The 25925-nt window shown below is 45.4% G+C and overlaps 1 protein-coding gene across 27 annotated transcripts in view; it reads right to left on the bottom strand.

Annotated features, from left to right (window-relative positions):
• Positions 1 to 25925, bottom strand: part of LOC117590752 (basement membrane-specific heparan sulfate proteoglycan core protein) — an 88522-nt gene that overhangs the window by 34484 nt on the left and 28113 nt on the right. For 22 of the 27 annotated variants that reach the window (XM_034283683.1, XM_034283662.1, XM_034283670.1 and 19 more), the window contains exons 6-8: positions 25596 to 25817; positions 25028 to 25324; positions 24342 to 24638 (exon numbers count right to left, since the gene is read on the bottom strand). In XM_034283683.1, the coding sequence (XP_034139574.1) occupies positions 24342 to 24638; positions 25028 to 25324; positions 25596 to 25817 (816 nt within the window). Of the gene's footprint in view, positions 1 to 14267; positions 14469 to 19663; positions 19809 to 24341; positions 24639 to 25027; positions 25325 to 25595; positions 25818 to 25925 lie in introns of those variants that run through there. The other 5 variants (XM_034283684.1, XM_034283687.1, XM_034283666.1 and 2 more) reach the window with 4 other exon arrangements.

The raw sequence follows: 25925 nt of genomic DNA, 5'->3' as shown, positions 1-25925 counted from the left end.
GATGATAAAACGAACCCATAAATAAATACGAAATACACAAGAGTTTGATCTGTGTGTGTCTGCAATTAGATGACAGCCGGATGCAGTTTAACAAGCACTTCCTTCCAGTTGAGGCAAAAAAAAAAACACCAAAACCCCAAACCCAGAAGCCAGAACCCAGAACCGAGAACCAAAACCAGACTCTCGGTTGACACTTCATTCAACTTGAAAGCAAAAGTTTGTTAGGTGTTTTTTCGGTGTTGTGTGATAGACAACCCCCCAGAACCCCTTCACACTCCACTCGGAATGAAATGGTGTGCGGGGCATGCCCCAGCAGCAGCGACAGCAACAGCAACATCATCGTTAGCCACAGTTTCCTGTGCATGTTTCCAGTCAGTCCCTTTTTGCCCTTTTGAACCCTTGCTCGCCTCTCGCTGTCTCTCTGTCGCCTGCGACTCGCCTAATATTTCATACAGCAACAACAGCAACAGGATGGAAAAAAATAAACAACAATTTAAGCAATTTTACAAATATTTTTAGATAATTTTTGTCGCTCTTTTCGCGCACTCCGCGAAAGTATGCGATGGAAATACTTTGTGACGCAACGCGGATTTGATTACAGAGAAGGCGAGCGAGAAAGAAACGGTGGTGGCAGGGAGAGTAGCAGTGGAATGGATGACAAAGAGAGTGAGAGAGCCGCGAGCAGAAGGCTAATTAAAAGCAAAGAAAAGTTAAGCGAACATTAGAGGTGGCAGGAGGAGCAGGAGCGGTAATCAGAGCACAGCTTAAAGCCAAAAGCCAATTCAAGAGCCAGCAATAAGCGGGGATTATACACGTACAATATATGAAAATAACAGCCATAGAGGCTTTGGTGTAGATTACAATACCCTAAGTGATACAAATGTTTGGATGTATCTTCATGTTCTGATATAATTTAGTATTTTAATGCCCTCTGCTTGCTCCAATCATTAAACTCTGCTAACAAATGGGAAACAATTGTGGGGAATGGGAAACTAACAAGTAATAGAGAATGCCCTTCGAGTGGTGGCAGATTCGCACATTAAACGAAGGAAATACTTCCAGAAATTTATATTTAATTTTTGGGCATATTAAAGTGGGACACTGGCTCTTGCTGGTGAGTCGAAAATGCTGAATATTTTCTGAAATATAATCCATAATTCCATAATTCAATACTGTATTCAAATGTGCACTAAATAAAGTAAATAAAAGTCTTTTTGGGATATACAAAATGTGTAACTTGAAGGCATTGGCGAGCAAGCCTTCCCGGTGCAGTCAGCCAAATACCTCAATTAAAACACCTTACAAAGGTATCCCACACCATAATATTTAATTATATATATATTAAACAGCATATTTCTTGCAATTAAATGTATATCCAAAGAGCCTCCAACATTGTCTCGGCTTTCGTGTAAATGAGTTTGGTTTGATGGGCGTTTGGGCGGGCGATGACTCCTCGGGGGGCTGTGACTGTGGCCCATGGCTGGGGCCATTGTCCTGCTCTAAAATCAACAATTTGTCATCACCAAAGGCCATAGACCGTAGAGCGTATATCGTATGGCGACCACGGGCAGGCACTACAACATTGGGTGGCACTGTAGCTGTAACTGTAACTGTAACTGTAACTGTTACCGTAACCGTGCAACTGCTGTGGCAGCCACTGAACCGACTGTGTGCTGCAAAGTTTCTGGGGCTTCCACACAAATCGCCAAAGTTTTTCTTTCCTTCAGCAATTTTCAACACGAAGGCCAGGAATTTTCGTGGCTACAATTTGACAATTTCATTGCGGGCAGACAAGCGGACAGGCAGACGGACGGACAGAGATATGGAGAGAGACATACGGTTGGGTGTAGGAGTCAAAGGGCGGAGTCAGAGTTGGAGTCGCCTCAAGTCAATTTGCAAAGAAAACGACGAACAACAGGCCAAGGAAAGGGCAATAATATTTCTGTTATTTTCTTGTGTGTGTTCCGGCTTATTGACATTAAAGATTCAAATAATGGCAGGGTGGCGGCAGCAGGGTCTCGAGTCTCCTGTCTGCAGCAAAAAAAGGATTTCAGGTTCACACCAAACGCTGTTTGGCAGCTGGCAGCAGACGGGGCAGCTCCAATTATGTGCCCAGACGTGTGATCCTAATCCGTTTGATGCCGAATCCCTGGCCAAACAACAAATTATAATCGGCAAGACGAAGGCACCAGAGGTGCAGGGTTCTATGTGTTTTTTTTCTTTTGCTTCCCTTTGATTGAAAATTTGATGCTCCGGCAGTCGGCTGGGGAGTGGAGTAGCAAACTTCTTATTAGAGAAACAACTGATGGATCAGGAAATCCTTATGGAACAGTTTGAATGGCGCTTGGAATAATTCGAAGTAAAAGCAGAAGCAAAAATGAGTTTCGAATACATATTTAAGAACTCTTCCGATATCGACCACTAGTCAGGAATAAACTTGTTAATGTGTGGCGGATCTTTGGACAATTTCTTTCTTTAAGTCTTCCGATTTGCCATATTTATCTGATTAGCCTCTTTTTTCTTCGACATTTCTTCTAGGAAATTCTTTAAGTTTCTTCTTTGCTGCATGCCACTCTTTCTCTCTCTCGCTAACTCTCTGTTGATTGTGGCGCCTACTTTTTAGTCTTTCTTCGATTGGGTGTCAAAAGGAATTTCCTCTATTTTTCCGTTTTCCCTTGAAATGGGATCAGCACGGCATTGCATGGCCTCCCTGTCTGACCATTTTTTGTGCGCTTTTTTTCAACCATCCTCCTCTGCATCCTCTTGCACTTGAACTTAAAGCCAGGAGCCGAAGCGAGCAGCCGTAGTCTGGAGTAGTCCCCACCCATCTTTGCAGTCCTTAGGAAAAATCCAGCGCCCAGAGAAAAAAAGCGCCAGGAAAGAGAAGACAGAGCGTAAATTCGAGTCGATAATTGATATGCGGGCACATGGAAAACGCAAAAGCGCCCAACAAGCCAAAAGCCGCAAACAAACAAGTTAAAAGGTGGCCCAAGAATGGGAGCAGAATGTGGGCTGGGGCTGGGGCTGCAGCTGGAGCTGGAGTCCCGTCTGACAGCATCTGCTTCGCCTCCCTCTCTCCGACCCACACAACCACTGTAAAGTGGGGTTAAGCTAAATTTTCACTTTGCGGTGGCATCAAGTGTGCCACAAACCAAACAAGCGGCAAGCAAAGCCAACACACAAAAAAAAAAATCCAAAGAAATTGTCAGAAAATCCAGTTTGTGGCAGGGGGGGAGGCGGTGTGCTGCTGCTGCTGCTGCTGCTGTTGCCTTCTTGTCGTTTAAGAGCAATTTCGCACAGCGAAAGCAGATTGATAATAGAAAGTATCTTTGATTTGATTATTGCTCGTTAGCGTCTCATCAGCGTAGCCATCGAATCATTAACTCGCTTTTATGCTTCATGCAAAGTGCACAACACAGCCACGCCCACCACTCCAAGGGCGGGACATATTTTTTGCCAACAGCTGCGTCTTTGCATTGACTAGCTCCAAGGAGTCCTTGGTCCTTGAAGTCCTTAGGGCACAGCGCCGCTGTGAAGGTCGTGCAAAACAAATGGGTTTTGGGTTTTTTTCTTGTTTTGCTTTTTGCTGCTGCCATGCAAAAGTGTTATTACCATAACCCTCCCGCTCCCACCTGCTCCACAATTCGGGGGCTTTAATTAAGGCACCGCCGAATGCTCAGAACTATCAGCGCTAAACCATTCGTTTGATTCGTTTTATGTCTATGACTAATCGATTTCCGTTCAAACGTTCAAGCACATGTCTGTGGCATATCCTCCAAGCGATGAAGATCTTTCCTGCCACACACACACACACACACACACACAGATGTAATGAGTAATTGCCACAAAAGGGCTGTGAGAGTAGGAATGAATCGGATATTGTCAATTTGTTTAATTATAGTTTTGGGCATAGGCAGAGTTTTCACTTACGTATACCCATAGATACCCATAGACGGTGGACATTGAATATTCAGACAGCAGCAGGAGTTATTATTCAGATAGAAGATATTCATTCTCCTGTTGTCTGATTGCATTTTTAATTGTTGCATCAACTGCGAGTGTCGCGCTGCCTCCTGGCAGATTGACTCGCAGTCTGTCTGCTGCCTGCCATCATTCTTGATCATTTTCATTTGGTTATTAGCCTGCTGCCTCCCTCTACAGTCTGCTCAATGCATGTCAAGTGGCAGGCGGAGACGGAGACACTGACTGGTTGAGTCTCACCCGTCCTCAGATGGATGCCTGGCCTGATTGATGGCTTGATTCATATTCATATTCATATGCATATGCACTCGTCGCGCGGCGTTCGTCCTTTTTCGGCTATGCAAACATGGCTAACGTCAAAATGGCAGCTTAACACGAAGCTCATGAATATGCACACACATTGGAAACCCCATGCCACCGCCACAATGCCACTTCTGCCACTCTCTCTCTCTCTCTCTCTCTCTGTGCCCCCACCGATCCACAGCTAGCCCCTGTGGCGCGTTATTTAATGAGTCATTAGCTATGGAGGGGAACTGCCACTGCTGGCAGGGCACACCGCAGCGGGGTCGTAAAGGTTGCCCCCGAGTGTTTAGTTTTGGTTGCAGTTTGCTTAACTCGTGATGCGCCCCAGTCACACACTGTCACAGGGCAGAGGGGCAGAGGGGCAGAGGGGCAGAGGGATAGGGTGCAGCAAAACCGTGTCAAACACCAGTGACAGTTGTCAGAGCAGATTCACATGCTGGTGTTCCTGCTGCTGCTGCTGCTGCTGCTGCTGCTGCAGGGGGCGACAATTATGTGGCGTCTGCAGTTTTAAGTGCGCCTTTGCATGTGCCTCTGTTTGCTGTAGCTCAAGCAGTGGCAGGCAAGCCCTTTACCTCTTTACCGTCAGTCGAAATACAGTTCTGCCACCCCCTTGTGCGCCCCCTCTCCTCCTCCACCACCTTCGACTTTTACGTTCTTCTTGTTCTTGGTCTTCTTCAATCTAGCCAACATTTCACTTATTCATTTCAGGCCACAAACACACAATGAAAATGTCGCATAAATAAGCAAAAGAAAAATCATCAAAAACGTGAAAGATCGAACATTAAATACCCTTTACTAAAGTCACAAGTTTTGAACAGAAAATACTTGATATATACCACAAAATACCAGATAAAAATACCACTGCTATTGCAGTATCCGTCTAGTATTCTTTTAGTATTTTCCTTGAATTTCCAAAGAATTTTCCTCTTTAACAAATATTTACCTATCTATGAATATATTCTAAGAATAAATTTGCACAGTTAACAGGTAACCCATGGATCCTACTGGATGTACGAGAATCAGTGGCAGGCCAAAACGGATAAGAAAGACATGGGCCGTATCAGCGACAACTTGTTGGCCAAAAAACTGCTCCTTCGCCTCCTCCGTGTCTCTGCTCCTCTTACTCCTGCTCCTGCTCTTCCCTCTGCTAAATCGATGAAATTGTTTGAGGTTGGCATGTGTGCCCCTGCCCCTGCCACTGCCACTGCCACTGCACCTGTCTGCGGGTTAAAGTTTGCCACTGATTTGTCGCATTCCATGCGCAATGTGACAAACGTTAATTTTTGTGGCTTGTTTTGCATAAACTTTTGCTACATTTGTGGCCTTTTTTTTTGTCTTTGCTGTAAGACACACTTCAGCGAGAGAGAGAGAGAGAGAGAGAGAGTGAGCAGGGGGGTTGAGGGGCATGCAACATTTGCGTTGTCATTGCGTGCGTCGTCTTAGTTACTCTGGCAATTTATGGCAAATTAAATAAATTTATCATTTGTGGCCACAGAAGCGCCGCCGCAACAGCGCAGCCGAAGGAAGACAAGGAACAAGGAGAAAGAGACGCACAAATAGGGGCTGGACTTGGGGAGTAAGTAAGGAAAACGGGGAAAAACTGTTTTTCTTTTAATTTACAAAAGTTTGCCACAGCCTATGAGGAGAGAGCGCGAGGCGAACGCAAATGCAGACTATGGAAATGCTCTTTTCGGATGGTCGCCCAAAAGTATGCAAGCGCTGGCAAAAAGAGTAATTTAAACATGACATGAGAATGCGTAGAAGTATGGGTGTTTTGGAGGAATAAAGGACGGCGTATTATGTCCCAGCATATGCCAGATGACAACTCAAGCTCCGCTACCTCTAAGAGAGAATGCGATGAAACTCCAACTAAGAACTATTTTTCTCTCTTTGCTCATTCCTTTGGCAGGTTGTTGACGGTTGTCGGTTACCGGCTACCGGTTGTCGGTTGTCGGTCTTCCAGGCGGACTGCCGTTGCCGCCTACCATGGCAGTGGCGCCTCCTCCACCTTCCGCTCCTGACGCTTCGTCTTTTGGACAAAGTAAAAGTGTCAGCGCGTGCCAGGCACCAGAGGACTGACTGTGGGCACAAGACCTGCGAGTTGTGTAGCGGAGCAAAGTCACAGGGAAAACAGCAAACGGAAACTGAAAACCGAAAAGCAAAGCCACAGGCGAAGCCAAAAACCAAAGCCAACGGTGGGGGCAGAGCCTGGATCCAAAAACGAATCGCAAGCTCTACTTCTTTTTGTTGCCCCTTGTTCTGTGTTGCAAGTTTCTTAAATACTTTTGCGGTGTCCTATGCCACAAAGCGAAGTGGGGGACGTAACTCAACAGTAACTAACAGCAGAAGGGAACAATTAAGGCGCTTTGCCCGCAAAATTATGTGTATATGTGTAATTAGTTCTGAACATCAGATGAAAAATCACACAATCAGAGATCTACAAACGAAGGGATTGGCAGGTTTTATGTGGGAAAACTAATGGGTTAATTAGAAGTGTTATTTTATGTGATTTTCTTGAGACCCACAAGGACAAGGGAGCGAGAGTTTATTGTGAGTTCTGTCATACCAAATGACCCATTGAACACTCATTTCATTCACGTCTCTTATACTTCTGTAAATTCACGTCGTTCTCTGTCGTTTTTTACAGTGTACCACCTGTTCGTGGATTGTCAACATATGTGTACAGCATGTCGTATGCGTGATTCCTGCTTGCTTTATGAGTTCTTGTTGACTTTGACTGCACTTTGCAGTGGCAGTGGCAGTGGCAGTGGGAAGTGGGAGTGGCAGGCCAAATGAAAATGCACAAAATAAAATGCCTGTGCATATGCAAATATTAAATACAATTTATTTATTTAATTGTCAAGTCTTGAAGTGGCAGCAATTTCAGCGGGCGTCCGTGGTCGTCCGTCGCGACGGTCGCTATCTTATGATATATCGCTGAGCAATTAAATGTTATCGGCCAGCGAGACGTCAAAAATACACACACAGACGCACACACAGCGACACACACACACACACATGCGATAGAGAAAGGAGTAGTAGCCATAAGTAGGGGAGAAATTTCGAGCAGGAAGCAGTGAGCGACACGGTTCAATCCAAAAACTGTCATTAATCATCGCGAACAGAGCACGCAATGCCAAGCAGAAAGAGACAGACAAGCAGCCAGACATCGAGAGAGAGGGAGAGGGAGAGGGAGAGGGAGAGGGAGAGAGTGGTCGGCTGCCACATAACCATAATAACAATTTGTGTGTGACCAAATATTTGTGTGTGCGTGGCGGGGGGGAGGCAAGCCGCAGAGCAATTTCTATGATTGGGGCAGGACACGCTTCTGCGTACACCCCCCTTGAATGTACGGCCCCCCTCTCTGTGGCTGAAGTTCATTGCCAAATGCCAAAAACATGGCATAACATATGCACACATGTATGGCGCAACATTTTCAAAAAGTGATTCATGAATCACAGCACAGCTGATCGATGGATGGACCAAAAAGGCCAGCAATAGTTATGGATGGAAATGGAAAGCGGAGAATGGAACTGAGAGTGGGAAAGCGCGATTAAGAGGCAGAGATTGGTGCGGGAAGATTTGTGTATGGCTATAAAGTAACCCCAAATGAATGACCATTCAAGCATGCATCTATTAGAATTACACACGAGTTTGTGTACAAAAGAGTGCTCGTGTCAAGGGAGTAGCACCAAAGCGCGATACACTCAGGAATCAGTTTCCCAAAAGAGAGACTTAGCAATTCATTTTTCAGTAAATTTGATATTAATGCTCAATAAATGATCGTTGGCAAGGCACGGCTCTGGCCACGCGCTCTACTTCTTACGGCAGTGTACATTAATGTTTACACACTCGCAGATATCATTGAATCATTCAAATGAGACACAAAGCAATCAATTGATGAATGAGCGAATCAATGGGCATGCCAGCCACCAGAGACTGACTCCACTCCCCATTTGCTCCATCGTTTCTTTCAATTTTAATCGATGCTGCAATTGCAATGCCACCCATTGAGCACCGCCACTGCCCTGCCCTGCCTCCTGCCGCACATGATTCATTCTAATCGCGTAAGAAATAGAATTCTGAATGCATGAATAATGCGCCAGTGGAACTGATATTCAAATTGTATATTCGTTTCACTCGATTGGAATGCACTTTCGATTGTGTGGAGCTCTCTGCTTACATTACATTACCAAAACGATCCGCGGGGTGTTGGTTACTCTTTGGGGATCTTGGCTGGGATTGGATCTGTGTTCTTTACTCTCTCTCTCTCTCTCTTCATTCTCTTTCCGGTGGAGCAAATATTAATGGCTCGACACTTGTTCTTTTGCTGAATGAATTGCCCATTCAGATTTACAATTTTTTATGGCGCTGGGTCGCTTTTGGTTTCCCTGTCGCTGTCTCCGTCTCCATTTCTAGTTCTGTGTCGTGTCTCTTGCGAATTCTTTCTTGTGTCTCAATTTTTCCATACTCTGGTATTTGCATTGACATCATCAGGCAGCAGCTGCATCATCTTCATCATTATCATCCCAATCATTATCACGGCATCAGCTGTCAGGCGATGATGTCAAGCTGCCTGTAATAGCAATTACAATTTCTTCACAGATGCATTCACACATACATTCATACATATGTACGTGCATATGTATGTCGTGACACAGTCCCTCCATCTCCTTTTGGTGATCTTTTTAGCTGCCGCTTTGCCGACGGCATCGTTTATCGTTTTGGATGCTCGATTAAAATTCTTTCCGTCATTTAGATAACGAAATCATCCCACACCCCACCCCAGATTTTTGCATTGCTGATAAAATTTCATACACAAATTATAAAAGTCTCGTAGAAACGAGTGCATAAATAAATATGTACACATATGTATGTATGAATACGCAGCGCTCGTGCTGCTGCTGCTGCTGCTGCTGCCTGCCTCCCAGTAACCCAGTAAAGTCTTTGTCGTTCGTCGTTCGTCGACTGTTGGGTGCAGCCCGCAATTTGAGTGCATTGTCGACACGACTAATACCCTGTAATTTGGATGGGGCAAAATTACGCCCATTAAGCAGGTGTGATGACAGGCAGGAGATCTTGAAATTTAAGGCAATTCCAAGACATTCCCTGAGCGAGCGATTTATTGGCGGCTGAAGCGGAGAGTCAAGTGGGAGTGGGAGTGGAGTAGTGTGTGGGTGTAAGAAGGGAGGTCGGACCGGGAAAAGAAACAATTTGTTGTAGAATTGTATGCCACGATAATGATTTTCACGTCCAATCAATGGCACTTTCCAACCCACCATTGGGTGTGTAATTTTCGCACATTTGTCTTCAACTTTGTATCTATTTCTATCATTTTCTCTGCAAACATTTTGTTGCCTGCTATTTCCAACCATCCATCCGTCTGTGTAGCTTCTATTTTGGGTTCTTATCACTTTGTTTCAGCCATATCTTTATGCCGCTGCTCAAAGAGCAACAAATTTAAGTAAACTTTCTCTTTAGCTCTTTTTGTATCCTTCGTGCACTTTCTAGACCTCCGTTTTGCATATCATTGCTGCTGCATTATCTATGTGTTTCGTGTATCTTTATCTAAAGAAATATTGCAGTGCGTTTATCTGTTGCCATATCTTGTCATCTGCTGCTCTCTCTCTCTCACTCTGTACATTTATATATTTAAATGCTTTTTCCCTTTCCCTGCCTATTGCTCTATAGTTTACCTGCATGTCTATATACGATTCCCCATACCCGCCGACCTGCTTCCCCTTTACTCTTCACTATTCACTATTCACTCTTCGCATAAGCTTTTCTTCTGTTTTTCCGTTTTGCAAATTGATTTCCTTTTTCGCAATTCAAATGCCGCCGCAGTTTCCCTTTTCGATGGATGGATGCATAGCTGGATGGCAGGCAGGCAGGCAGGCAGGCCGCTCGCGTATCTGTTAGATACATTATGCGGCATCTATCTATGGCTGTATCTATGCCTGTTTCTGGAGCTCTATCTGGAGCTGTTGCTGCTGGCTCTACTTGTAGCTTTTGGCTGCATCTGCATTGTGCTCGTAAATTCACTTTTGCTGTCCAATGTCGGTTGTCGCCGGCCTGCTCCGTCTGCTGTTCGGTGTCTGCTGTCCACTGTCTGTTTTTGTCGCTGTTTCTGTCGCTGTTTCTGTTGCTGTTGCTGTTGTCTGTCAGCGTCTGCTCTGGCATTTGCATAAAGCGGCAAATAAATAAAAATAGATAGATATGGAATGACAAGAACAAGGCGATGGCAACTGTGAGCCACAAATTAATAAATAAGTTGCACTCCACATGCTGTGGTGCTGCAGCTACAGCGACAGCTACAGGTATCGATACCTATACCGATATTGTTGCAATTAACAGCATGCATTGGAAATCAGGGTATCTATCAGATACTTCTTCGATCGAAGGCCAGGCGTTTGTCAGGCCCGTCAATCTGAGATCAGAGCAGTCGAGGGCCCCAATCAAATGATAATTCAAATTGCACTTACAAACTGCATAAATTTGCATTTTGCACACACACTCCGAACACATAGTGAGGGGGGGGGGGGGTATCTTTAAGATACAGCAACAACAGCGTAGCATTGCCATGGGGGGGCTGGGTGTTGGCAGCGCAGACTGTTGCTGCCTGTCAGCCAAAGAATTAAGTCACGTATTTAATCAGCTAAACACGAAATCCCGCTCTCTCCTCTCTTCTCTCTGGTTTGCCCATTGTCAGCGACAATGTTTCGCATTCCCATTGGCCACATCCTTGTTCCTTTTTCCTATTCCTGATTCCAATTCCTATTCCGTCTGAGCTGTTTTTATTTTGCACTCCTCACAAATACCAAATCTCATTGCAGAAAAAGAAGAGAAAAAAAAAATGGAAAATAAAAACAACATGCGAAAAAGTTTTCGAAACGCAGTTTTCTTGACATTTCGCACGCGCCGCTCGCTCTCAAGCAACAAGCAAATTACGTGCCCCGCAGAGAGCGGTGGCACCAGCAACAGAAAGTTAGTTATCCTCCCCCCCCACAAAAGGTTGGAAGAGTGTTTGCATGGTGGGGCATGCCCCCTAGCATTTAGACGTTTTGACATTTTTGTTAATGGCATAAGCATCAAATTACATACAAGTCATACTACAAGGCAGAATCTATTCGCCCGTCGGCCAGACCAGGCCAGGCCAGGCCAGGCCAGTGAAGGGTTCTCCCCAGATACTCCATGCAGTACACAAGACGGCATACGTGTGTAGACACAGCACAATGCCAGAACAGCAGGTACAAATGAGTGGGACAGAGGCCATGGCATTGCGACAAAGGATTACCCATTAATAAACCCTTCTATAAGGCAGTAGAAGAGGCAGCGAAAATAATTAAAAGAAAATTTATCTCATTTGTGATGAAATAGTAATAAAATTTGGATAATTTCTATGGTATAGATATCCATTATTCATGAACTTCTCTATGCTGCCTGCTATAGGGTATTCATAATAATAGAATCTCGGCCAGAAAAAAAAAAAACTTTAATCTGTGAACGGCAAACGGCAAACGGCAAACGCGTGGCAAAGGCAAACAATCCAAACGGTAAACAAGCGAACGACAAGTGTAATGTCTAGAGTTAACCCTGAAAAAAGAGCTGAAAAGAGCGTTGAAAGGAGAGCGGTGGCGGCGTGCTGCCTGCAGTTGGAGAGCCATGTGTGAGTGCCGCTGCACACAGTGCTTGCCCAACTGTAAATAGAAAATTCACTTCATGCCACAGTTGCATTGCCATTGAAAGCGCATTTACTTCTTGATTCGTTCGGTTTTTTTCTGGTAATTGTTCTCGTAGGCAAACGCTTACATCAGCGCATGAGCATGCAACTTGCCACACACACTCCGTCTCTCTCTCTCTTACTCTTTCACTCTCTTTGGCAACAACTGTTGCCTTTGGCATTTATTTATTCAAGAGTCCCAGCAGATCTCATTTCATTTCATTACATTTCACTTGGCGTTTGGCTTTGGCTTTCAGGAAGCGCTTAGAGCAGGCAGCCAGAAAACATGCTTCCACACGAGCACTGTGTGTGTGTGTGTGTGTGTGTGTGTGGCACATTGTACTAAAAATAAACATTTCTCAATTCATTCTTCTCCAGCAGCAGCAATTCTGAGCAACAAACAGCCAAAGTCAAAAGCCAAAGCCAAAGCCAAACAAGAAATCCCGAATTGAAAAGTTTTCAGTGTTTGCACACACAAACGCAACGACAATTGGATACCCTATAAAGGAATGAATGGGTGTGCATTCGAGTGAATGCTAGGATACCTTAAGGCTATGAATTGGGGAAATGCTGCAAGCCTGAAAATGTTTCAAAACAAATAAGAACCGAGACGCATGATGGAATTTAACATTCCATTGAGGAGTATCAGGGAATTCTTCTGTTGTTATCAATCAAATTAGCTGATTAGCTGCAGTAATCAATGTATGGCAGAAACAATCAAAAAACGACGATTGACGATTGACAAACTAGCCTTTAAATCCTTTATCAAAAGAGGTTATCCCTCCAATCCATCAAATTAGCAAAGTTCCTTTCGATTCAACGAGTTCTTCGCCCACTGCTGATGAATGATGATGACTTGGGAGTTATTTCTCATACGATTAGGGCAGAAAATACTCCTATAGTTTGTTCTTCTTTGGGTACGAGTACGAGTATATGCCGAGACTCTATTTATCTATCTATCTGGTGACTCTCTGTTTGTTTGTTTGCCTGCCTGCTGAGGTTGCAGCTTCTTCAATTGAGATCAAGTTACGTTTAATGAAGTCAAGGATGACATTGTTGTAAGCAGCAGCCACCCTCCCCTTGACTTGGACGCCCCGACAGCAAACAGTTTTTAATTTCTCTTCAGAGATGCATTTACAACTGCAACTGCAACTGCAACTGCTCCTCCTCCTCCCTGTCGGCGGTTCCTCTTCTCTATTGTTTGGCTATTTCTCCATTTCTATTCCTGGTGTATCCGATGTCACTCGCTGATCTTTCTCCCACTGACCGTGACCAAAGGCCTAGAAAAAAACAGTTAGCCAGATGACAAAGCCCGAACAGAACCCCCGCCACACAATGGACAGGGCGGAAGCTTGACTTTGATTACTGGGTGGGCGCCTTGGAACCTCTTATTGAGATGGGATAAGGAATATGCTCTCCAAGAAATGCGCCCAGATTGGCTCTTTTGGGTTTCTGACACTTTTCCAATAGCTAAAAATCAATCGCTCGAAAGATACCATTGAGGAAAGTTCTCACAGTAAAGAAGTTTGCAAGGGAAAGACCGTTTTTTGAAACTCATTTGATATGTAATATCAGAGCAATAGAAACATCTGCTTAAGGGCTTAGATTCCCTGACTTTGTAGCTGTTTCTGTTTCTTCTACTTCCTGCCATCATTTATCTGCAGAGCTCTGCTCAGAATCTACTCCTCCATGGGCAGCTCCCACTTTGGAGGATCGATTGCTGGATAGGAATTCTTTTGTCAGACGCTTATCAAGATGATGGCACACTCTATTCTTAGATCTGCAAGTGTCTCGCTCTGCGAGACTCTTGTGTGTGTGTCTCTGTGGTGTTGCAAGTCTGTTGAGTGCGGCTCTTCACGCTGTTCCTAAATTAAGATGTTTGTGCAAATTAATTGGTGGCTGGCATCATTATTACAGCAGCGACAAACAATTAGCCTAGATTTGCGCAAGACTCAACTCGAGAGTCGAGAGTCGAGAGTCGGAGGCACTTGCACTTCCAATCTCTGCATCATCATCATCGTCATCTGTTGCAGCTGCATTCCTGCCCCATGTGGCAATTGTTGTCACTTGAAGAGCAATTAAAATGGGATGAATGGCGAATGCCATTGGTTCGATTGAAATGAATTGCCATCGAGTGGCCAGCTCCACACGCATCCACACGCATCTTCTGCCATTCGAAATGGTTCGATTGAGTCGATCGTTCAGTTACGACTATAAATATGGTTGGTGGTTGGGTGGGTGGTGTGAGGGGTCAAGAACTTACCAAAAGCAATATATGTGCCGCGTGCCTGGGTGCTCTCGGGCCGCTCGAGGGCCAGGAGGGAGCACAGCAGCCACAGGGCTGCTGCCCACAGCCGCCTACCCATTGCGGATGTGTGGGTGCAGATATCGATATGCGGCTGCTGCGGCTGCGGATGCGGCTGCGGATGCGGCTGCGGATGCTGATGCGCAAGCCGGACTCAAGCTACGAGAGAAAGGATAGAGCATTTTTTGTGTCCTTCAGAGGAGACCATGGAAAAAAGCAGCAAACAACAGCTAAACACATCAGCAGCAGCAGCTTTTGGAGTGCTCGAAAAAGTCTTCTATTGGGTTTTGTTCCTTTTCTGTTCCTTTTCTGTTGCGAGTCGCATAAAAATCACAGCAGGCGACACGAAACGCCTCCAGTCCGCGCGTCTCCGTCTTCCCCCGGACAGAGGCGACACTTCAGCAAACAGGAGGCGACACCACCAGCGACAAAGCGACAAAGAAGAAGAAGGATACTTTAACACACATTTCCGCTACAAATGAAAGCAATGAAGAGCGCCTCTCATGCTCATGCCCCCCAAACAACAACAACAGCAAGAAGAACAGAACAACAACAACAATTTTAGTGGCAGGCAACAGCCATCCCGTCCGGACCTTAGCATTGGACACTTCCGCTTTTGTCTATGGGGGAACAGCAGCCCCAGAAACCACATCCACCAGGAAAGAGCAACTCTCTCCTTCTGCCTGTCTCTGTGTCGCTGTGTGTGCTTGTGCCACATTAAGTGTTGGCTTAATTTTAAATAAACGCAACACAACAGAGCACAACCTTCAGCCGCTCCACCCACGCACTGGCTGTAACCTTCAACCTCGCATTCCTGCCTCATCAAGTGGGTGCCTGCCCTGCCGCCACCCGCTGCGGAAACCTTCATCAGCATTCAATTGTTGGGCAAAAGAAAATCCTTCAAAATATTTTTCCATATACAATGCGAAAAATTCCTTAATTTTTTGTTATGGCCGCCTCCTCCCCGCCATGAACAAAAATTATGGATATGATTTTGAAAGAAAACCAAGAAAATGTCAGCCTAGAATGGGTTCAGCCTAGGTTTATCGAGGGGCAAACTTTATTCGAAATATTCAGCATGGTGCAATAAATGTTGGATTTCCTGCTGTGGTATGTTAAGAACACAAAACCGATTCGGATACCGATTCTAATGCTCAAGTGCCACACGTTCCTTGCCTCGAACACGAGTCCGTCGCCCTTGAAACGGCAACGAAACGAAATCTGAATCGATGACGCAAGCATTGAGTTGAGGAGACATTGAATCAGACATTGAGTCCCATGCCACATGATCGACTATGATTTTGATTAGCGATCTGCCACTGAATCATTGGTTCGTGGACTACTAATGCTGCCACTCTGCCACTCTGCCACACACTCAAAACGTGACCAATTAATGGTTGCAATTTGCTTCCTGCTGAGGGATCTCCCCCTGCTGGTACAAACAATTTTGCTCAAAATTTGCCAGCAAAACAAATGTTTCGCGCATAAATTATAACAAATTGCGGCTGGCATTTATTTGTTCAACTCTTTTTTTTGTTGCGCGACATGCCGTGAGACCTAATGAACTTGAACTTGAGATACTTTTTTGCATGCCCCCTCCCCGCACAGCCCCACCCACTGCCATGCTCTTTCCATCTCTATCTTTTATTCCGTCACTGGCTGGGTGTGGCACACACACCCGTGCAACAAGGGACACAGAAGCGGTGGCAGCAGCAGCAGCAGCAGACCAAACGCTGGACATATGCGCGACTCGAGTGCAAAGTCGAGTGTCGGATTGTCGATTGCTGAATGTGAAAGGTTTCTGCTGTTACCCTGGGGCCAGAAAACAGCCAAGGGTATTTGTGACACCAGACATTTGCCTCTCAAAATGTTGGCCAGCCACGAAATAGTTTAGGATGCGAAACAGAGGTTTGCAAAGGTATCCCAATGGTCTTAGCCAGAGGATGGGCAAGGGGTGTTCGAGTGGTGCGCCTGCTTTATCGGTATCTGCGAGATACGCGCCTAAAAGCTTTGTTGTTTATGCGGCTCTTGCTGGCAAGATGCCTGCATTTTTCCATATTTTATATCAAGGCGCAACAAAAAGTAGTTTGCTGCTGCTGTTGCTGCTGGTGATGTTGCACGAGTATGTTTCAATTAACTAAACATTAAAGGAATGCTTTTAGTTGTCCAAAAATGGCAAGTGGTTGCCTCTGGCAGCCGAGCCACTCGGCTGTCCAGCCGTCGAGCCGTGCGGCAATGTTTCGGGTTACCCAACATGTTACGCATAATAATTGGGAGAATTGCAGAGCCGTCTTTAAAGTTGAACGTCGGCGGCAGGCGGCTGACGGCCTACACAATGGTCAAAGCCTAGACCAAAGCAGCAGCAGCAGCAGCATCTCATACCTCCCACTAATGAGATGCACAAGATGAGCGGGGATGCTTCTTTCATGGCTATTCAGCAATCTCCATTCAAAACTTCCATTTCCACCCACATGAGAGTGGGCGTGGGGCGGCAGGAGTAGCAGCAGGACGATGAGAAGAAGGAGAGGCCTGTTTTCGCATGTTGTCTAATGATGAGTTTTTGACGCCGCTGCCGCCGCTGCCGCCGACGCCGCCTGACCAGAGTCATTAAGAACACAAATTGCTATTAAGTTCCCTGTATCCTGTTAAGACCATATTAACAGTCATTAAAATTAATGATGCATATTTCTAAATGCAACTCTATCAGCAGCAGTGGTGTCAGCTTCGCTTGCAGCAGCTTCCATTGACTCTGCAACAGACACTTTGAACGTACGTACGTACGTGTATGCGTTGGCTGCCTCATCAAATATTCGAGTTTTTGGGCATAAAGAAATTCCAAGACAAGTGAAGGATTCAAATTTCGTTTTGATCGTTCTTTGACTGCTTCATAGCAGCGTCCAAACTGCTTCCTACGATGCCGTTTCAATGGGGTGCATACGAAGCGCTGCTTGCAAAAATCTGCATGCAAACTGCTTACTTGTCACTGTCCCACTGCCTGATTCTGTCTGTTGATTGCTATTATCGGAGAAGTTTACGAAAAACTGCAGCACACACTTGGTGGTTGGACGTAGTCCGATTTCCTGTCTTTGCGCTTACAATTGTTCTACATGGTAGACACATATAAATTTGCACTGCGTCACCAACTGCAGGAAATACTTTGATCTGGATCAATAAGCAAAGGGAGAGCTTGAAATGGATGTGCAATGATGCACATTTACTTCCCAATTAAAAGGAAATTTACACACGTTTTGTATGTTTCAGGAGCTCAAACTCTTCAAAAGCCTGATCGAACAGCTAGTTATAGATTCAGTTCACTTTAAACTGTAAGAGACAATTGCCCACCTTCGAGGCAGTGCATGAGAAACCCCTTTTCGGGGAAAAAGCAGCCTCTGCTGCACTGCTTGAAATTACATCTGCTGCTCATGCATCGATCCATCAGTCTTTGCTTAGCCTCTCAATCATTGGTTTAACTTCGGATTTGCTTCCCACCTTCGCCATGGAATATAATTTTTAGCAGAGCTGAAGCTCGCTCCCAAGCGAAATTCAAATACTGGTGGAAAAAAAACGCAAACGTTGGCAGTAAAGCCGCGCACGTTTCCCACCAATGCGCAAGATGATCCTGACAAAATTTGAATGGGCACCATTCTGCAGACACAAGCAAATTGCATTCGACAGCAGTCCGAAGACCCGAATACCCAACAGAGCAGCCGAAAGAACTGGAAGAAGCATTCCATACACCAGCCACAAAAATCGGAGCAGCGGAGCGAACAAAATTTGTTTGTTCTTTGCGATGGAAACGAAAATAGTCTTGTATTCCGTCCATATTTGGATGGATATTTTTGTCATGCAGAGGGCAGGGAAATTTGTCAGCGATCACTTAGACGTAGGGTCTGGCCACCTTACGGCACCCCCATGCACCCTGCACACCCACCCATACCACTACACCGTCGGCTATTTTGGGTGGCACATCCAATCGATGGCGTTGCAGATGCACATGGAGATGGAGATGGAGATGAAGATGTTGGTGTAGAGAGAGGAGACACATCAGAGGTGCAATCAGTGTCAGGAATATTTAGCATTTCTTCGTGCCCCTGTCGCTTCCCCTGTTGGTTTCCCCGTTTGTTTGTCTTGCGCGAGCGATCGAGATTTATTTGCTCAATCTCTCGTTGGGTTTCCCCTGCAGCCGCGCCAGCGCTCACTTACTTACATCAAGTATATGTACAGAAAACCCAAGCGATCTGAACCGATATTTGATGGAGATTTACGATCTGGCAACAGGCAAGAGACTTGACAAAACCAATAGCCACAACATCGAACATTGAATGGCAACCGCAACAAGAATAAGCGCCGTAAGAACCACAAAATGTGGCAAGAGTTCAACCGGCATCAATCGGTGTGGCGAAATGAATACTCAAATGGCAAATATTTATATACTCTTTCAATCAGGGAAAAATGTTACACTTATCTATAGAAACGAAATCTTTGCTCCGAATTCTAGCAATTTTTGAAACATATTTCGGATGAGAAATCAACGGAGTTATCCAATTATTCTCTTGGATTCTTCTGCTTCGAAGGAAGCAGCTGCAAGTGATCACTTACAAGTTTTTAGCACTGATGAGCGTTTTCGCCTAGAGATGATTTCAAGGAAAGGAAACTGAAACGGAAACTGAAAGAGACTTTTGAAAAACGAGAGCATGAGTTTGGCAAAGTTTGAAGCCAGCTCTGGCCATTGGAAGGGCGTGACGTGAAAAAGAACTTTCGGTTTGAAATATAAATATTTGGAATGCTTTTTAAACCGATTTCAGGCACCCACAAAGACTCAATCAATTTGGAGAATTATATGCACCAAAGATAAGTAAGCTTCTGGCACGCTGGAGCTCCCATGAATAGCTTTCAGGGGAAAACCACAAAATCGCATTCACAGAACAAACATTTTGTGCCCCTTTTGCTTGAATTCCAGCAGAAACTGCATATTTGCAAAATTAAGATTGGCAAATCTCTTCCCAGAGATTGTAGGAAGAAGACCACTCCACACGCTCCCCACAAAGCACAACGCTAATCTGAGTGGAAAAGCCATAAAAAAGACTTAAGCCACAAAAAACGAACATTTTCCGCTCAAAATGGAATACAATTTAGGATTTTAGGATCCTTTTGGGGCTGACAATGATCCTGCCACATGGAAAAGCACTCCAAAAGCTGCACTTTTATGTTTTTGTTGTTGTTTGTTTTCTGTTTTTTCTTTTCTTTTATATTTTAGTTTTTGTTCAATTTTTAACACAATTAAAAAAAAGACTTGAACAAAAAAAAAGTAGGTGTATACTCGCGGCACTTTTCAAGGGTTTATTTTGGCTTACAAAAAAATCGAATTGGAAAATTTGGAAATTTGAAAAGCTGCAGTCACAGGACTGTGTGGACACTGGACTGTGTGTGGATGCCGAGAGCTGGAGGAAGTCTGAACTGAAGCTAAAACACGCGCCAACGTAACGCACACGCAAACGCTTCACGTTGAACTGACGCTGCTGCGACGAGCCCCAGCGGGCGCAAGCTCCGCGGCGCTGCAGCGCGCGGCCCCAAAACGCTCGAGCAGCGTTGAGCAGGCGCCAACGCGACGCCGACGATGCGACGACAACGACAACGACGACGGCAGCATAGCCGAACGAACGGCCCACAGAACCCTCGGACGAGGCGAGGGCATACGAAGGCCCACCATCCGACACGACAATGACGGCATTTGGTATGAGCAGAGCTTCGGTTCGGCGCATTCGGCAAACGGCTGACGCGACACACGAGGGACCACAGCCAACCAGGTGGGCTCTTGGCCCTGTCGGAGGCCATATGTTGCCAAAGGTTCGTGCCTCGGAACGTGTTGCTGGGCCATTCAATGCGATGATGCTGGCCGCATGTTGCAGGGCCTTTTTGCTGTTTCTCACTTGTTACGCCTGCGTGGAGGGCTCTGAGCTGCCCTGCCCCCTTCCCACTGCATTGCTTTGCACTGCTTATTTCATGATTCATTCACTCATAAAGCAGTAATCTCACACCCAACACACACTTTGTAGAAGGAAGCAGCAGCAACGTCAACGGAAGTCGCGGCCACAGATTTTCACTTTTTTATCCACACACACACACACACACACACACACACACATGGAAAAGCTCATCAGACATGCACTGCCCCCATGGGTGGTGATGGTGGTACAGTGGGTGGTGGTGCCCATTGTTTGCTTTTGTGATTTTTTATGATTTCATCAGCTTCCGCGCCAAAACAAAGCATCAAAGGTATGCTCAATGGGTGGTGCGCTTTGCCGTAAGTGAACAATTTAGCAATTACAAATTTTGCTTCAAAAAAATAAAATAATCAAATAAGTAAAAACATCAAAATCCATCCAGGCTTATGCTATTTGTACAGCGATTGATGGCTACAACGCAAAAACGTTCCTTTCTAAGGGGTCGGGTCTCGTTGCTGAATCTTGACACTTTTACCCTTGATGGCGATGTGGCCTTTTATCATTTTCTTGAACATTTCAAAGGTATCCCGGTGGTCTATTCGAGCCATTTTGAAGTGCATTTTTATTCTATATTTTGTGTGTTGCGGCGACTCCTTTTGTTTTTCCATCTTGTTTTTGGCTTAATGTTCGCCCTTTTGTAGCGTTGGGTCGAGAAAAGCATGCGAAAAGACAACTGCACTAAACTAAACCGAAAAACGAAGAGAGGAAAAAAAAGGAAAAGCGAAAAGCGTTGGCTTGCTGGCTGGCTGGCAAATTCAATTTGCATACGAGGCACTCCGCCATGTGGCCAGCATTTGGCACTTTCGTTTCGTTGTCGGAGCATTGAAATCTGCAGCCATTTAACACACAAGATCCCCGCCACGGAGACGGCGGCGGCGGCGGCGGTGGCGGCGGCGATGGAGTTGCTAATTGACTCGACCCACCTGTGGGTGGTGTTGTGTGGCATGGACACAGAGTCAGAGTTGCCTGGTGGCTGGTGGCAAGTCCAAGTGTCTTTTTGCCCAACAAATTTAATCAAGCAACTCAATGCGACCGCAGAAACACACAGAAAACATACAACAATCGGGAGATAGATGGAAAAAGCGCCATAAATATAATTTTGAATACCAAATTACAAAATGGGCAACAAACTCGAATGCGATGGAGAGTCGACTCTGAAATGTAATTACATTACAGCGCCTCCCCGCTGCCCGGCTGCCACCCTGTTCAATTTCGGTGGCAAGCATGAGTTCTGGTGTTTGCATAATCACACAAGAGTGGAGAGTGCAGCAGAACAGCGCACAATAAACACGCGGCTTCAAGTGCAAGCTGTGCACAGCATCCATTGACGCACTTTCGAAACAGCAACAGAAACACAGAACGAGAAACAGAACGAGAAACAGAACGAGAACCAGAACCAGAAACAGAAACCACACCAAAAAACAAGCATACCAACAATAACAATCATAAAAAACATTGCAAAAGTTTCAAATTTCAGAGAGCGACAACAAACGGAACGAGCATCGTTCCCTATACATAGAATATCGTAATGTTCTCGTATTGCATCCACACATATCACAGAACGTATCGTGAGATTACTACTCGTGGCAGAACCACACAACCGCAGAGCCACTAGAATGAAGAGAGCATTAAAACACGAGACTGTAGCAGAAAGAAAGACCAATCAGTGTCTGACTTGAAAAGATTCTTTAACCCAAATGTCCAAATAGCCGTTCGGAATGTTCGAATAAAATCCAATGTCACCAAAGAGTGAGAGTGAATCATCGAACGATTCTTTGGGCATAAGTCATGGAAACAGCCAACCCGCAAATCAGTTGATGTTCATTCAAGGCAGAGAGAGTTTGAGAGTTTTATTCTTAAATGGCCAAGGACCAACTTAATTGCTCTTTGCATTGAACTAATCGAAGAATGATGACTTAAAGATCTTCAAAAACATGATTTGTTGTCCAAAGTTTCGATCTCAATAAATATTTGCAATTACCCAAAATCTTAAGTAGGATGCGTATCATCCCTGGTTCTCCTGGGGCTCGAGGATTCTACAACCAAATACTTAATTTTTTGTATCCGAAAACTCTGCGCATCCTTTCAGCATCATCTCCCAACTCATGGCCATTGGAGGAGAGCCGGAACGAGAGCGTGTGTTGAAAATTCATTAAATTTCCAAGGACACAACTTTGGGCGGATTCGTTTTTTTTTTCGGGCTGCTTGTGTGTGTGTGCTGGTGCTTGTGCTGGTGTGTGGGGGGGGGGGGGGGGGGGGGGGGGGGGGGGGCGACCTCTGACATTGCATTTAATCTCGTTGACAGCACTTAACACGCCCCCAAGTAGTAAAAGCAGAGAAGCTAAAGCTGAAGCAGAAGTACGAGAGAGAGAGAGAGAGAGAGTGAGATGTCCCGCACAGGGACTAAGGACTCGACTCTCTGCCAAGGGGATGCTGATGGAGAGCTGATTCTGCTGCTGGGATGCTGCTGCTGGTGCTCCCCTGGAGGAGATATTGTGTGTGTGTGTGTGTTGCGTGTGGCACTGCTGCAAGCGGATTATTTAAGTTTATAATACGCTTAGGGGTAATTTTAATCTGTTGCAAATTGTTTTTGCTATGTTGCAGGAGCACATACACACGCCATAAGAACTCTCAGCTCTGTTGCTGCTGGGGCTGTCAGGGCACCAAATCACCATCTATAAAACATATTCTGGTTCCTTTTTTGCTTTGCTTCTGTTTTGTGGCGTTCCCTCTGTACTTTTGTGGCATATTTCATAGATACAATATTGTAATCTGAAGAGGGAGAGTGTTGCGGTTGAGGTTGCTCTTGCTGTGGCCGCTGGGGGATGGCGAAAGTTGGTTTGTAATTTCACTTTTTTCGGTTAAAGCACTTGTTTCTGCTGTTTGCCTGCTGTTTCGGTTTCTTATCCTATTTTTTTTTAGCTGCAATTCACACAGCGAGCTCCCGCTGCCGCTTCCCAGCATGCGCGAATTGTTCAGGGTCAAATGGGCGGACTCTGAGCACACAGGACTCATAAATGGCAGGAGGTGTGTGGTGTGGTAGGAGCATGCGGTTTTCCATATTCACTTTAATGATGGAATGGCATACTCGCTAGCCAAAAAAGTTCATTGATATCCACGACATCGTGGAACAAATCGCTAGGAAGGTCACATCAAATTAAAAGGCAAACACAGGGAATTCGAAACGATCCTGCAGATGGAGGATGCACATCTATAGCAGGGAATGAATGGAACGATACACACTCAACTCGGATTAATCATTGTATAAAGCTATATAAATATATTTTAGGGTCGGGAATAAATCGAATGACAGCATGTGTGTCTTCGAGATGCACTAGAATTGAAACGCAATTAAAAAAAAAGGGACACAAGGACTTCCCTGAATTGAACGCGAGTGACGGATGAACATAAATTGTTTTGGTAAGAAAGAGGCAGCGAATTCTTTGAAATATAATACTCAAGATTTTAAGGTCATTTACAAGGCAACAATATGAACATATCTATATGCAAATCATAGAATATATTTATACATTCGATTTGCAAACGCTGGAACGTGGCGTGCGGCAGAATATTCCCTTCCCCGCCAGTGCCGCTGCAAATCCATTAGAAAATCACCCAAAAATGTGTATGAAAATTCAACCCAATTCTCGATGATGGCAAAACTTAATTCAAGTTGAAAGAAAAGGAAAATAGAGAAGGGAGAAACTATTTCCACTCAATGGAAATATTCAGTTTATCGGGCCAATTAATATTTGGAATTTATTTGAGCCATTTTATAGAGCATAATAATGCTATGCGAATTACTTATTCGCAGTCGAATGGTTTTCCGCGATTCGGAGATGAGATCAGCGGGTCGCCGTCCCGGAATACTTAGCAGAATAGTCGGGGTTTGGGATTGGGAATACAACTTAAAAACTTAAGGAGAACGGATCACTTAAGGGCAAACAATCGAAATGAAGTATAATTTTGGCAAATGTAAGACACAATAAAATCAAATCAAATGAAATTAAATAACAAATCCACTCACCCGGAGACCACACTTCATTTCGACCTGTGTCTGGCTCTGGAGTTGACTCAGGATAAGGATCTGATTCGTGCTCTGGCTCTGACTCGGGTATGCTTTCACGATTATCGGAATCTAAGTCTTCTTGAGGCTCACGATCGGTGGGCGCCTCGGATCCTCGGTTGCCCTCCTCTCCGCTGCTGTTCGGCGGCTGTGGGCAGCCGGCTTCGTCGGTCTCATCCCGGCACTCGATATGCCCATTGCAGCGGTACGAGAGGGGCAGGCAGGTGGAGTCGCATCTGAACTGATCTTCAGTGCAAACTAAAGCACACGAAAGAAGCGCAAATAAATATGGAACATATTCAAAATTAAAACGAAGCAATCACAAAAACAACAAAATTAATGGAATGAGAAATGAGAAATGAGAAATGAACGAAGGCATCAGCGATCGGCGTTCGACAATCAGAACGAATCATTTTTCGATAAGTAAAAGCAAGAATGTTTGCCAGGCAATAGATTATCGATCGTCAATCGCTGATTTGTTGATTGAATGGGGAAGGGGGAATGGAGTTCTGGCAGATTCAACGACTATCTAGAGTTTTAGTATGCGATGGACAGCTGATCTATGCGGTATTAGAGATGTTTTGAGCTGCGAATCGATCCGATTCGATTCGATCCGATTCGATGATGAAAACTCCTTTGACATTTACCCAGGCCAGGACGGGTATCGCTGTTGGTCTGCGGGTAACAATCCTCCTCATCCTCGCCGTTCTGGCAATTGAAGACGCCGTCGCATCGCATCTCGTCGCAGATGGTGTTTCCGCTGACATGGCAGATGAATGTGGCATCGCCGCGACAGCCCAAGTCGCTGTTCCAGCTGTTGTGGCCCGAACCCTCGACATCGGACTCTGGCCTGGCAGTGGGCTCGTGGGAAGGTTGATCCTCGTTGGGATCGCTGGGTTCGTTGGGATCGTTGGGATCGTTGGGATCGCTCTGATCGGTGGGCTCTGTTTTTGTTTGGAAGTCACAAATGGAATTAGCAATCGATGGAGCATTTCAATGTGGAGCAACACATCATAATAATAGAAGACGGAAACGTGGACTAAGACAATCACAATAGAGTGGAAGCGAAAGCGGCAAGGCAACTGGAAGTGATGGCAAGACTCCTCCTACGGAGTCACAGAAACGATGAGCGGACACACACACACACACACACACGAATATGAGGCAGGGGGTTAGTTGCACGTTAGTCTCAGAGTAGACTATAGTTCTCCACACCGATGTAGTATCTGCCACAGGTTCCCTCCCATTCGTCTGAGCCATCCTGACAGTCCTCTCGACCATTGCACAGGTCATAGCAATGGATCCGCTGGCCATTGGCGCAGGTAAAGTCCGGGCCATCGCATCCCGCCTTAAAGGCTGGTGGTGATGCTGGTGTTTCCATCGGCGGTGGTGGTGGTGTCGTTGTTGTTGGGGGGACTGCTGCCTGCCACATGGTTTCTACATACGGAATTCAGGATTGAACAGGGTGGATGATAGACAGCAGAAGGTAGTAGTAGTAACAGCAACAGCAGCAGCAGCAGCAGCAGTAGCAGCAGCAGTAGAAAA

This window comes from Drosophila guanche, unplaced genomic scaffold (genome assembly GCF_900245975.1).
Source record: "Drosophila guanche unplaced genomic scaffold, DGUA_6, whole genome shotgun sequence".
NCBI lineage: Eukaryota > Metazoa > Arthropoda > Insecta > Diptera > Drosophilidae > Drosophila > Drosophila guanche.
This window is presented reverse-complemented; position numbering and strand designations above follow the sequence as displayed.